Consider the following 12,829-nt stretch of genomic DNA (forward strand, 5'->3'; position numbering starts at 1 on the left):
GCATCGATGAGCTTCTGATGATTGACAGTTCTGGAGGCATGGCTGACCGGCAGGACCAAAAACTGTGCTCTCTCCTATGCTGCTGGCACAGACAGCTTTACCTCTACTGCATCGGAGGAGAGCAGTGGGATCTGAAGCTGCCGGATCCAGGGATCTCCAGGGATCTTACCTCTGCTGCATCAGAGGAGTGCAGGATGCTCTGAAGCTGCCGGATCAGGGGATCTCCAGGGATCTTACCTCTGCTGCATCAGAGGAGTGCAGGATGCTCTGAAGCTGCCGGATCAGGGGATCTCCAGGGATCTTACATCTGCTGCATCGGAGGAATGCAGGGGGCTCTGAAGCGGCCGGATGAGGGGATCTCCAGGGATCTTACATCTGCTGCATCGGAGGAATGCAGGGGGCTCTGAAGCGGCCGGATGAGGGGATCTCCAGGGATCTTACATCTGCAGCATCGGAGAAGTGCAGGGGGCTCTGAAGCTGCCGGATCAGAGGATCTCCAGGGATCATACCTCTGTTGCATTAGGAGTGCAGAGGGCTCTGAAGCTGCCGGATCCAGGGATCTCCAGGGATCTTACCTCTGCTGCATCGGAGGAGTGCAGGGTGCTCTGAAGCTGCTGGATCAGGGGATCTCCAGGGATCTCACCTCTGCTGCATCAGAGGAGTGAAGGGGGCTCTGAATTTGGCCGGATCAGGGGATCTCCAGGGATCTTACTTCTGCCGCATCGGAGGACTGCAGAGGCTATGAAGTTGGCCGGATCCAGGGATCTCACCAGCTTCAGAGCAGCGCTCACAATCTGTATCTCACCAGTCTGCAAGTGCGCGCTCCTTGCCTAGGAAGCTGGCCACTGCAGAAGTGGACGGTAACCTTGACAACGAGTTGTAAACTCTACGATAAAAAAATCCCTTTGTTCTTCAGAGCTGGGAGGATTTTTAACAAAGTTGTTTTTCCAAGCACTTTGTTACTTTGACGCATTTACTGACAGGAGACCAGCCCTTTAATTGCACTGCAATATGTGTTACTGCTCTCAGAGTTACTCTATGCAGGGATCCGGCTGCTGTGAAACTACAGCACTACAACTCCCAGCATGCCCTGCTGGCCTCAGGCTGCTGGACGACGTACTGCAGGTCTCTATTCTAGAGGATTGTATTTTTGCTATCATCGCAACACATCATGTGGGAGTTTGTGCCTCGCGACGTCCCCACTTGTGAGGAGTGACCGTACAGACGGCGCGGACCCTGAATTGTGCACACACGTACCTGGTCTGTCCTGAGACTGGATCATTGCAGAAACTCCATATCGGTCCTTGGCAAAGTCCTGAATAACGAGACAAGAGAGTAAACATACAACTCACTGAAAGAGGGGACATAAGAACCCCCCACAAAATAACACCAAGTGTCAACAGAGCACGACCACCAAGGGTGACCGCTGCCAACAATCCACCAGGTCTACGGTGTTCCTACTGTGACCCGTCCAAAACTGATCCTGAGGAGGAGGACGAGAGCCGCTGCCAAAACCGTTTACTAGGAGGCTCCTCGTCCTCTATAAACAGGTTCTTCCACCGCTGCTGCCAAGACTTCACTAAGATCACGCTGCATCATTACAGCTAATCTGTTATTAACAGCTGGAAGCAACGGACACCAACGTATGAGGCATCCTCACCAATGCCACTATGCAGAATACTCCAGCAGCAGAAGAGTGAGCGCAGCTCTGGAGGATGATACAGGAGGTAACTCAGGATCAGTACAGGATCAGTAATGTATTATATGTACACAGTGACTGCACCAGCAGAATAGTGAGTGCAGCTCTGGAGTATAATACAGGAGGTAACTCAGGATCAGTACAGGATCAGTAATGTAATGTATGTACACAGTGACTACACCAGCAGAATAGTGAGTGCAGCTCTGGAGTATAATACAGGAGGTAACTCGAGATCAGTAATGCATGTACACAGTGACTGCACCAGCAGAATAGTGAGTGCAGCTCTGGAGTATAATACAGGATGTAACTCAGTATCAGTACAGGATCAGTAATGTAATGTATGTACACAGTGACTGCACCAGCAGAATAGTGAGTGCAGCTCTGGAGTATAATACAAGATGTAACTCAGGATCAGTACAGGATGAGTAATGTAATGTATGTACACAGTGACTGCAGCAGCAGAATAGTGAGTGCAGCTCTGGAGTATAATACAGGAGGTAACTCAGGATCAGTACAGGATCAGTAGTATAATGTATGTACACAGTGACTGCACCAGCAGAATAGTGAGTGCAGCTCTGGAGTATAATACAGGAGGTAACTCAGGATCAGTAGTATAATGTATGTACACAGTGACTGCACCAGCAGAATAGTGAGTGCAGCTCTGGAGTATAATACAGGAGGTAACTCAGGATCAATAATGTAATGTATCTGCACAGTGACTCCAGTAACAGAATAGTGAGTGCAGCTCTGGAGTATAATACAAGGAGGTAATTCAGGATCAGTACAGGATCAGTAATGTAATGTATCTACACAGTGACTGCACCAGCAGAATAGTGAGTGCAGCTCTGGAGTATAATACAGGATGTAACTCAGTATCAGTACAGGATCAGTAATGTAATGTATGTACACAGTGACTGCACCAGCAGAATAGTGAGTGCAGCTCTGGAGTATAATACAAGATGTAACTCAGGATCAGTACAGGATCATTAATGTAATGTATGTACACAGTGACTACACCAGCAGAATAGTGAGTGCAGCTCTGGAGTATAATACAGGATGTAACTCAGTATCAGTACAAGATCAGTAATGTAATGTATGTACACAGTGACTGCACCAGCAGAATAGTGAGTGCAGCTCTGGAGTATAATACAAGATGTAACTCAGGATCAGTAATGTAATGTCTGTACACAGTGAGTGCACCAGCAGAATAGTGAGTGCAGCTCTGGAGTATAATACAAGATATAACGCAGGATCAGTACAGGATCAGTAATGTAATGTATATACACAGTAACTGTACCAGCAGAATAGTGAGTGCAGCTCTGGAGTATAATACAAGATATAACGCAGGATCAGTACAGGATCAGTAATGTAATGTCTGTACACAGTGACTGCACCAGCAGAATAGTGAGTGCAGCTCTGTAGTATAATACAGGATGTAACTCAGGATCAGTACAGGATCAGTAATGTAATGTATGTACACAGTGACTGCACCAGCAGAATAGTGAGTGCAGCTCTGGAGTATAATACAGGAGGTAACTCAGGATCAGTACAGGATCAGTAGTATAATGTATGTACACAGTGACTGCACCAGCAGAATAGTGAGTGCAGCTCTGGAGTATAATACAGGATGTAACTCAGGATCAGTACAGGATCAGTAGTATAATGTATGTACACAGTGACTGCACCAGCAGAATAGTGAGTGCAGCTCTGGAGTATAATACAGGAGGTAACTCAGGATCAGTAATGTAATGTATGTGCACAGTGACTGCACAAGCAGAATAGTGAGTGCAGCTCTGGAGTATAATACAGGAGGTAACTCAGGATCAGTAATGTAATGTATGTGCACAGTGACTGCACAAGCAGAATAGTGAGTGCAGCTCTGGAGTATAATACAGGAGGTAACTCAGGATCAGTACAGGATCAGTAGTATAATGTATGTACACAGTGACTGCACCAGCAGAATAGTGAGTGCAGCTGTGGAGTATAATACAGGCCAGGTCTATGTAGAGAATCTCTGTTCAGGCACATAGCTGGTGAACCCCCCCTCTATGATATCTTTATGCTTCGGTAGGGCTGTACGGACAGAGGTTGTGTGAATGCAGAAGTCTCTTGTGATAACATCATCAGCTTTATTCTATTGTAATAGATACACTGAGGTGTGCAGTAACGTGTCATCTTGTGATAACCACAAATATAGTGCAAGAAAACACCTCCCCGGAGCGGCTGCCACGTCTCACCTCTCCTTCATCCGCCTGCTGCTCAGAGGCCTGAAATAAACAGAAAAAAACAAGAAAACATTAGAAAAGATAACGGAACATTTATTACTCTGAACCTTGTGTTTACTGTTATATATTTTTCGTATAATTTTTTAATAAAAATAAAATGTTGCATAGAAGGTTTTTTTTCAGGTTTTTTTTTCTATTTTAGATTATTGAACGTCTGTAAATGAAGGAACAGATGAAGGGGCAAAACTATCAGAAACCGATAACGGCCGTAGTTACAATATACGATCACTATATTATCCGTGGGATCTGATCAGCGAGACCCCGAAGATCTTGTGAATGACGGAGCCTCAGCACTGATACTGAGCTTGTACCCCTTTATTGGATACATTATACATTATATATATAATTTTTTTTTATTTTTTTTTAATAATTATGAAATATTTTGGGCACAGTTTACGTTTATTTTTTAGATTTAGAGAACATTTATATATATTCTTAATTTTATTACTATTGATATTTTTGGAATAATTATGTTTCTAATGCGTTTGTGCCTCCAGGTACAGTGCATCAGCAATTTATACAGGACGGCCACGGGGACCGTTACTAAGGACGGGGGGGTCCCTTAAAATTAAGCCAAACACTAAAAGAAGGTAAACTTGCGATTCCACGATTGCTATTGAAATATTTAGACAAACAAAAAAAAAAAAAACCCGTTTCCATTTAACGACCAAACTCCTTAAGGGTCCGGGCGATTTATCGGGTTTTTTTGCGCTTTCGATTTTTCCTCCCCTTGTTCCAAGAGCCATAACATTTTTAGTTCTCTGTGGATGTAGCCGTGTCAGGGCTTGGTTTTTTTCTGCCGGACGAGTTGTAATTTTGAATTACACCATTCATTTTATCATAGGATATAATGGTAAATCAGGAAAAAAATTCCAAGTGTAGCAAAATAGAATAAAGTGAAACTATTCAACTTTTTTTTGGGTTTTTATTTACAGCATTCATTTTACCATAAAACTGGCCTGGCAGTATCATTCTCCAGGTCAGTACGAATATGTAGATACCAAACACGTATAGTTTTATTTAAAGGAAATCTGTCACATGGAAAATGCTATTAACCTGCAGATATGGGGTTAATCAGCAGGTTAATAGTGCTTGAATACCGCCTAATGCCTTAACACTGAACCCTGCTGCCAGGAGGAAATTAACTTTATTCCTCCTGGTGGCACTCCGATTTCAGTCACCGGGGCGGCGCTGGTGCGAGTGCAGTAACAGGTCTGTGCATGGAGAGCGTCGGCTGTAAATACCCCCTGCACTCATTGACAGCTGCTCATCATTAGACCCTGCTGTCAGTAAGTGCAGGGGGATTTTACAGCCGCCGTGCCCCATATATAGAGTGGTGAATGAACCTGCACTGGCGCCGCCCCTATGACTGAAACTGGAACGCTGCCGGGAGGATTAAAGTAAAGTTCCTCCCTGCAGTGGGGTCCAGGTAGGCTCAGAATGCTATTATCCTGCAGATTAGATGAACCCCATATCTGCAGCCTAATAGCATTTTTCAAAGTGACAGATTCCCTTTAATTGGTGAAAAAAAAAATGAAAAAATTTTGAGAAAATAAAAAAAATCTGAGAGCTGTAATGTTTTCAATTTTTGGGCTATGAAGCCGTGTGCTTTTTGTGCCTCGAGCTGATATTTTTATTGATATTATTTTGGGGTATATCCAAGGTTTTGATCACCTGTTATTACATTTTTTTTCTATTGTTGCAGCGAACAAAAAAACTGCAATTCTGTTTTTTTTTATTTTTTATTTTCTTGTTACGCTGTTCACCCATCGAATTAATTTATATTAGGTTTTGATGGATCGCACATTTCTGAATGCAGTGATACCAAATATTTGTATTTTTAATTTTTTCTTAAATTGTTTTAATTTTAAATGGGGCAAAAAGGGGGGCGACTTGAACTTTTGTGGGAGTTTTTTAAACATTTTTTCATATTTTTTTTTAAAAAACTTTTTAGATTTTTTTTATTGTTTTTAGGGGACTTGAAGCTGCGATCGCTGATTGCTTCTGCCGCTCAGTGTGATGCTTCAGTGTCAGCACCGCTCCGTACGGCACAATTGCTGATCTCCTATGAATGTCGCTCGCAGCCGGCGTTCACAGGAGGATAGTCATCACAGGCACAGAGATCATCAGCTGACCCCCGGCTGTTATGAGAATCCATCAGCACCCCTCGATCATGTCAGAGGCCGCCAATGGAAATGTTGAATGGTGTGCCCCCCCCCCCCCCCCCGCCAGCATGTATTAAAGAGACTGACAGCGGGATTTAACTGGTTAACAGCCGCGGGCGGATCTCCGATTCACCTGCGGTTATTCGAGGCACATCAGTGAACATGTGCAAGGAAAGATGCGGGCTCAGTGTGTGAGCCCGCATCAAAGCAAGGGCCACGATCTATGGCACAGATAGTACGTCAAGGGTCATTAAGGGGTTAAAGCAGTTCTTCACCCCTTTTTTTAAGTTTGCATATAGCTCTTGTGTGTTGAAAAAATAAGAAAATGCATCCATCTCCCGCTGCTCCTCCGTCCCAATGGCCGGCCTCCCCATTGGTCTCCTATCTTAGCTGGAGAGCTGCAACCAATCACTGTGCTCCACTGTTTGACTGCAGCGGTCACATGTGGCAGAGAAGAATAGGAGGCTGATGGGGCACTGCCAGGGTGACGGAGAAGCAGCAGGCGATTGATAGGCGAGTATGCGCCTTTTCTTATTACTAGACCACACTTCACTATATGCACACAAAGAAAAGGGTCGGAAACCCCCTTTAAATTGTTAAAGTGCTGAAATAAAATACACTAAAAAGTTGTAAACGTTTTCATGAATAAATGTATCATTTCCTCAACATCTGCCTGCGGCGTCAGACTACGCACAGTGAGTTTGTAGTCTGTAACCATGGAGACATATTCATATTTTTCTGGATGGGAGCTGCAGGCATAAAACGGTTGCTGATTTTTTTTTTTTTTTTTATACAGACTATTACGTGCACCGGAGCAGTGTCCTTTATATGGGTTTTCGGCACCGATTTTGCGCAGTTCTGGATGGGTCGGGTCCATCAGGGGGCGGCTGTGACCCCTTTCACCAGTACCATAGCTGTATCTGATGATGGGGGGGGGGGGGTGTCTGGTGATTGTTTATTGTGTGCACCATTGTTTTGTCAGGGTGTTAGCACTGACCAGCTTGGCTTGTTTCTCAGCTTTCTTTGCTGCCTTCTCGGCTTCCTTCTGTTGTTTCTTCTGGGCTTTCTTGGACTGCGCCTGGTCCTCGGCCGCTCTGCAAAGCACAAATGGGAGAATAGAGAGTGAAGCCGGCGAGCAGCGAATGTCACGAGGCCACCGCGCCGCTTCCATCTGCTATTTATGCCCCTTCCTGGAGGAAGTTTTTCAGTCAGTGGGAACCCCGGAGCCATTCATAGTATCGGGGGGGCTGGTGCGGGGGGGGGGGGGGGAAGGGGCCGCGAGCCCTTTGTTTGGTGGAAGGATTTGTTCGGTTTCTCTCCATTCATTCAAACAAAAAATTTTTTCTCTCTTCCAGAAAATAAAAACAGGAAATTTCTAGGGAAGCAAAAGCTTAGAAATAATAATGGGATACTTCTACTAACGAGTGTTTCAAACACGGAATGAAGAAGTATCCTCTTCCAATTAGGACGGTGACAATGGCGCTGATCATGTGAACCCGGATGACTTTGTGACCCCAATTTGGCACAATCTACGATTAATGGGCAGGAGTTGAAATAAATCTGTCACCAGAATTCTACATCTAGCTCTACTAGGACAAAACAATAATATACCTCAGAGCTGCACTCACTATTCTGCTGGTGCAGTCACAGTGTACACACATTACATTACTGATCCTGACTTACATCCTGTATTATACTCCAGAGCTGCATTCTCTATTCTGCTGGTGCAGTCACTGTGTACATACATTACATTACTGATCCTGAGTTACCTCCTGTATTATACTCCAGAGCTGCATTCTCTATTCTGCTGGTGCAGTCACTGTGTACATACATTACATTACTGATCCTGAGTTACCTCCTGTATTATACTCCAGAGCTGCATTCACTATTCTGCTGGTGCAGTCACTGTGTAGATACATTACATTACTGATCCTGTACTGATCCTGAATTACCTCCTTGTATTATACTCCAGAGCTGCACTCACTATTCTGTTACTGGAGTCACTGTGCAGATACATTACATTATTGATCCTGAGTTACCTCCTGTATTATACTCCAGAGCTGCAATCACTATTCTGCTGGTGCAGTTACTGTGTACATACATTACATTACTGATCCTGAGTTACCTCCTGTATTATACTCCAGAGCTGCAATCACTATTCTGCTGGTGCAGTCACTTTGTACATACATTACATTACTAATCCTGTACTGATCCTGAGTTACCTCCTGTATTATACTCCAGAGCTGCAATCACTATTCTGCTCGTGGAGTCACTGTGTATATACATTACATTACTGATCCTGTACTGATCCTGAGTTACCTCCTGTATTATAATCCAGAGCTGCACTCAGTAATCTGCTTGTGGATTCAATGTGAATTCACAATATAATCTATAATTCAGGATCAGTAACATAATGTATGAACACTGAGACTGCACCAGCACAATAATGAGTGCAGCTCTGCAGTATAATACAGGATATAATTCAGGATCAGTACAGGATCAGTAATGTAATGTATGTACACAGTGACTGCACCAGCAGAATAGTGAGTGCAGCTCTGGAGTATAATACAGGATCAGTATAAGATACTGTAAGTAATGTAAGTTACTTTAGAATGGAGGACACATGCTCATTCATTCTCTGTATAGATGTACCCCCCCCCCCATGGCCTCATTGAGTGGTTTTATAGAGAGAACAGAGGACCCCTGACCCTGATTATTCCTTACTAGGCAGCAAATGGCCTGTCTTCTAGGTGTCATGATAAATGTGTAAATCTAGGAAATGTGTGATGGGCGCTGATCTCTCCTGGTGGGGACGTGCCGCAGGTGAGCGGCGGTGCGGTGATGGACGCAGGGTCAGCATTTATCAGGATGAGATGAAGCCGGCTATAGACTGACCGGAGGGAAATCATAAATGGGGAGCAGATTGTGCTACATGACAACAGGTCTTTGTGGGTAATTCATTGTATTGTTGGTTGATCCATCCCTTGTGACATTAGGATCTTCAATGATCCAGAAATGACGGACCTGACACCCCACAGTGTATAAATGACGCCCGTGACGGGTAATCTGTGCAGCGGGGCAGCAAATAAAAATCCACAAACATTTATCCAGAGTCACAAATGTAGTAGGTGAAGGGGGCTAGATGGACGGAGGGCTAGATGGACGGAGGGATAAATGGACGGAGGGCTAGATGGACGGAGGGCTAGATGGACGGAGGGCTAGATGGACGGAGGGCTAGATGGACGGAGGGCTAGATGGACGGAGGGCTAGATGGACGGAGGGCTAGATGGACGGAGGGCTAGATGGACGGAGGGCTAGATGGACGGAGGGCTAGATGGACGGAGGGCTAGATGGACGGAGGGCTAGATGGACGGAGGGCTAGATGGACGGAGGGCTAGATGGACGGAGGGCTAGATGGACGGAGGGCTAGATGGACGGAGGGCTAGATGGACGGAGGGCTAGATGGACGGAGGGCTAGATGGACGGAGGGCTAGATGGACGGAGGGCTAGATGGACGGAGGGCTAGATGGACGGAGGGCTAGATGGACGGAGGGCTAGATGGACGGAGGGCTAGATGGACGGAGGGCTAGATGGACGGAGGGCTAGATGGACGGAGGGCTAGATGGACGGAGGGCTAGATGGACGGAGGGCTAGATGGACGGAGGGCTAGATGGACGGAGGGCTAGATGGACGGAGGGCTAGATGGACGGAGGGCTAGATGGACGGAGGGCTAGATGGACGGAGGGCTAGATGGACGGAGGGCTAGATGGACGGAGGGCTAGATGGACGGAGGGCTAGATGGACGGAGGGCTAGATGGACGGAGGGCTAGATGGACGGAGGGCTAGATGGACGGAGGGCTAGATGGACGGAGGGCTAGATGGACGGAGGGCTAGATGGACGGAGGGCTAGATGGACGGAGGGCTAGGTGGACGGAGGGCTAGGTGGACGGAGGGCTAGGTGGACGGAGGGCTAGATGGACGGAGGGCTAGGTGGACGGAGGGCTAGGTGGACGGAGGGCTAGGTGGACGGAGGGCTAGGTGGACGGAGGGCTAGGTGGACGGAGGGCTAGGTGGACGGAGGGCTAGGTGGACGGAGGGCTAGGTGGACGGAGGGCTAGGTGGACGGAGGGCTAGGTGGACGGAGGGCTAGGTGGACGGAGGGCTAGGTGGACGGAGGGCTAGGTGGACGGAGGGCTAGGTGGACGGAGGGCTAGGTGGACGGAGGGCTAGGTGGACGGAGGGCTAGGTGGACGGAGGGCTAGGTGGACGGAGGGCTAGGTGGACGGAGGGCTAGGTGGACGGAGGGCTAGGTGGACGGAGGGCTAGGTGGACGGAGGGCTAGGTGGACGGAGGGCTAGGTGGACGGAGGGCTAGGTGGACGGAGGGCTAGGTGGACGGAGGGCTAGGTGGACGGAGGGCTAGGTGGACGGAGGGCTAGGTGGACGGAGGGCTAGGTGGACGGAGGGCTAGGTGGACGGAGGGCTAGGTGGACGGAGGGCTAGGTGGACGGAGGGCTAGGTGGACGGAGGGCTAGGTGGACGGAGGGCTAGGTGGACGGAGGGCTAGGTGGACGGAGGGATAGATGGACGGAGGGATAGATGGACGGAGGGATAGATGGACGGAGGGCTAGATGGACGGCGGGCTAGATGGACGGCGGGCTAGATGGACGGCGGGCTAGATGGACGGCGGGCTAGATGGACGGCGGGCTAGATGGACGGCGGGCTAGATGGACGGCGGGCTAGATGGACGGCGGGCTAGATGGACGGCGGGCTAGATGGACGGCGGGCTAGATGGACGGCGGGCTAGATGGACGGCGGGCTAGATGGACGGCGGGCTAGATGGACGGCGGGCTAGATGGACGGCGGGCTAGATGGACGGAGGGGTAGATGGACGGAGGGGTAGATGGACAGAGGGGTAGATGGACGGAGGGCTAGATGGACGGAGGGCTAGATGGACGGAGGGCTAGATGGAAGGCGGGATAGATAGATTAGAGAAAAAATAAAGCAGCAAAAAATAAATAAATAATGTAAAAAAAATATATTTATGGTTCAAGCCTCCTGGACAACAATCCCATAATACATAAATCTAAAAAATATAATGAGGCTGCACTCCATAAATAAATAAATAAAAAGTGTGTTCTTTATTAGCCCATATGGTGATATTTCACTGCTAATAAAGTCCATTTTTATTTATGAAACACTGCAGGGTATCTGGGCTTGTCTCCCATGGCTGCAGCGTCTCTGGGCTTGTCTCCCCTGGCTGCAGCGTCTCTGGGCTTGTCTCCCCTGGCTGCAGCGTCTCTGGGCTTGTCACCCCTGGCTGCAGCGTCTCTGGGCTTGTCTCCCCTGGCTGCAGCGTCTCTGGGCTTGTCACCCCTGGCTGCATCGTCTCTGGACTGGTCTCCCATGGCTGCAGCGTCTCTGGACTGGTCTCCCATGGCTGCAGCGTCTCTGGGCTTGTCACCCCTGGCTGCAGCGTCTCTGGGCTTGTCACCCCTGGCTGCAGCGTCTCTGGGCTTGTCACCCCTGGCTGCAGCGTCTCTGGGCTTGTCACCCCTGGCTGCAGCGTCTCTGGGCTTGTCTCCCCTGGCTGCAGCGTCTCTGGGCTTGTCACCCCTGGCTGCAGCGTCTCTGGACTGGCCTCCCATGGCTGCAGCGTCTCTGGGCTTGTCACCCCTGGCTGCAGCGTCTCTGGGCTTGTCACCCCTGGCTGCAGCGTCTCTGGACTGGCCTCCCATGGCTACAGCGTCTCTGGGCTTGTCACCCCTGGCTGCAGCGTCTCTGGGCTTGTCACCCCTGGCTGCAGCGTCTCTGGGCTTGTCACCCCTGGCTGCAGCGTTTCTGGGCTTGTCACCCCTGGCTGCAGCGTCTCTGGACTGGCCTCCCATGGCTGCAGCGTCTCTGGGCTTGTCACCCCTGGCTGCAGCGTCTCTGGGCTTCTCACCCCTGGCTGCAGCGTCTCTGGACTGGCCTCCCATGGCTGCAGCGTCTCTGGGCTTGTCACCCCTGGCTGCAGCGTCTCTGGGCTTGTCACCCCTGGCTGCAGCGTCTCTGGGCTTGTCACCCATGGCTGCAGCGTCTCTGGACTGGTCTCCCATGGCTGCAGCGTCTCTGGACTGGTCTCCCATGGCTGCAGCGTCTCTGGGCTTGTCTCCCCTGGCTGCAGCGTCTCTGGGCTTGTCACCCCTGGCTGCAGCGTCTCTGGGCTTGTCACCCCTGGCTGCAGCGTCTCTGGGCTTGTCACCCCTGGCTGCAGTGTCTCTGGGCTTGTCTCCCATGGCTGCAGCGTCTCTGGGCTTGTTTCCCATGGCTGCAGCGTCTCTGGGCTTGTCTCCCCTGGCTGCAGCGTCTCTGGGCTTGTCACCCCTGGCTGCAGCGTCTCTGGACTGGCCTCCCATGGCTGCAGCGTCTCTGGGCTTGTCACCCCTGGCTGCAGCGTCTCTGGGCTTGTCACCCCTGGCTGCAGCGTCTCTGGGCTTGTTTCCCATGGCTGCAGCGTCTCTGGGCTTGTCTCCCCTGGCTGCAGCATCTCTGGGCTTGTCACCCCTGGCTGCAGCGTCTCTGGACTGGCCTCCCCTGGCTGCAGCGTCTCTGGGCTTGTCACCCCTGGCTGCAGCGTCTCTGGGCTTGTGACCCCTGGCTGCAGCGTCTCTGGGCTTGTCACCCCTGGCTGCAGCGTCT

At 49.5% G+C, this 12,829-nt stretch overlaps 1 protein-coding gene across 2 annotated transcripts in view; it reads right to left on the reverse strand.

The window, feature by feature from the left end:
- DARS1 (aspartyl-tRNA synthetase 1) overlaps positions 1 to 12,829 on the reverse strand; it is a 102,061-nt gene that overhangs the window by 60,956 nt on the left and 28,276 nt on the right. For both annotated transcript variants that reach the window (XM_075317159.1, XM_075317158.1), the window contains exons 2-4: positions 7,147 to 7,243; positions 3,937 to 3,966; positions 1,258 to 1,315 (exon numbers count right to left, since the gene is read on the reverse strand). In XM_075317159.1, the coding sequence (XP_075173274.1) occupies positions 1,258 to 1,315; positions 3,937 to 3,966; positions 7,147 to 7,243 (185 nt within the window). The remainder of the gene's footprint in view (positions 1 to 1,257; positions 1,316 to 3,936; positions 3,967 to 7,146; positions 7,244 to 12,829) is intronic.

Source organism: Anomaloglossus baeobatrachus, chromosome 7 (genome assembly GCF_048569485.1).
Source record: "Anomaloglossus baeobatrachus isolate aAnoBae1 chromosome 7, aAnoBae1.hap1, whole genome shotgun sequence".
NCBI classification, from domain to species: Eukaryota; Metazoa; Chordata; class Amphibia; order Anura; family Aromobatidae; genus Anomaloglossus; species Anomaloglossus baeobatrachus.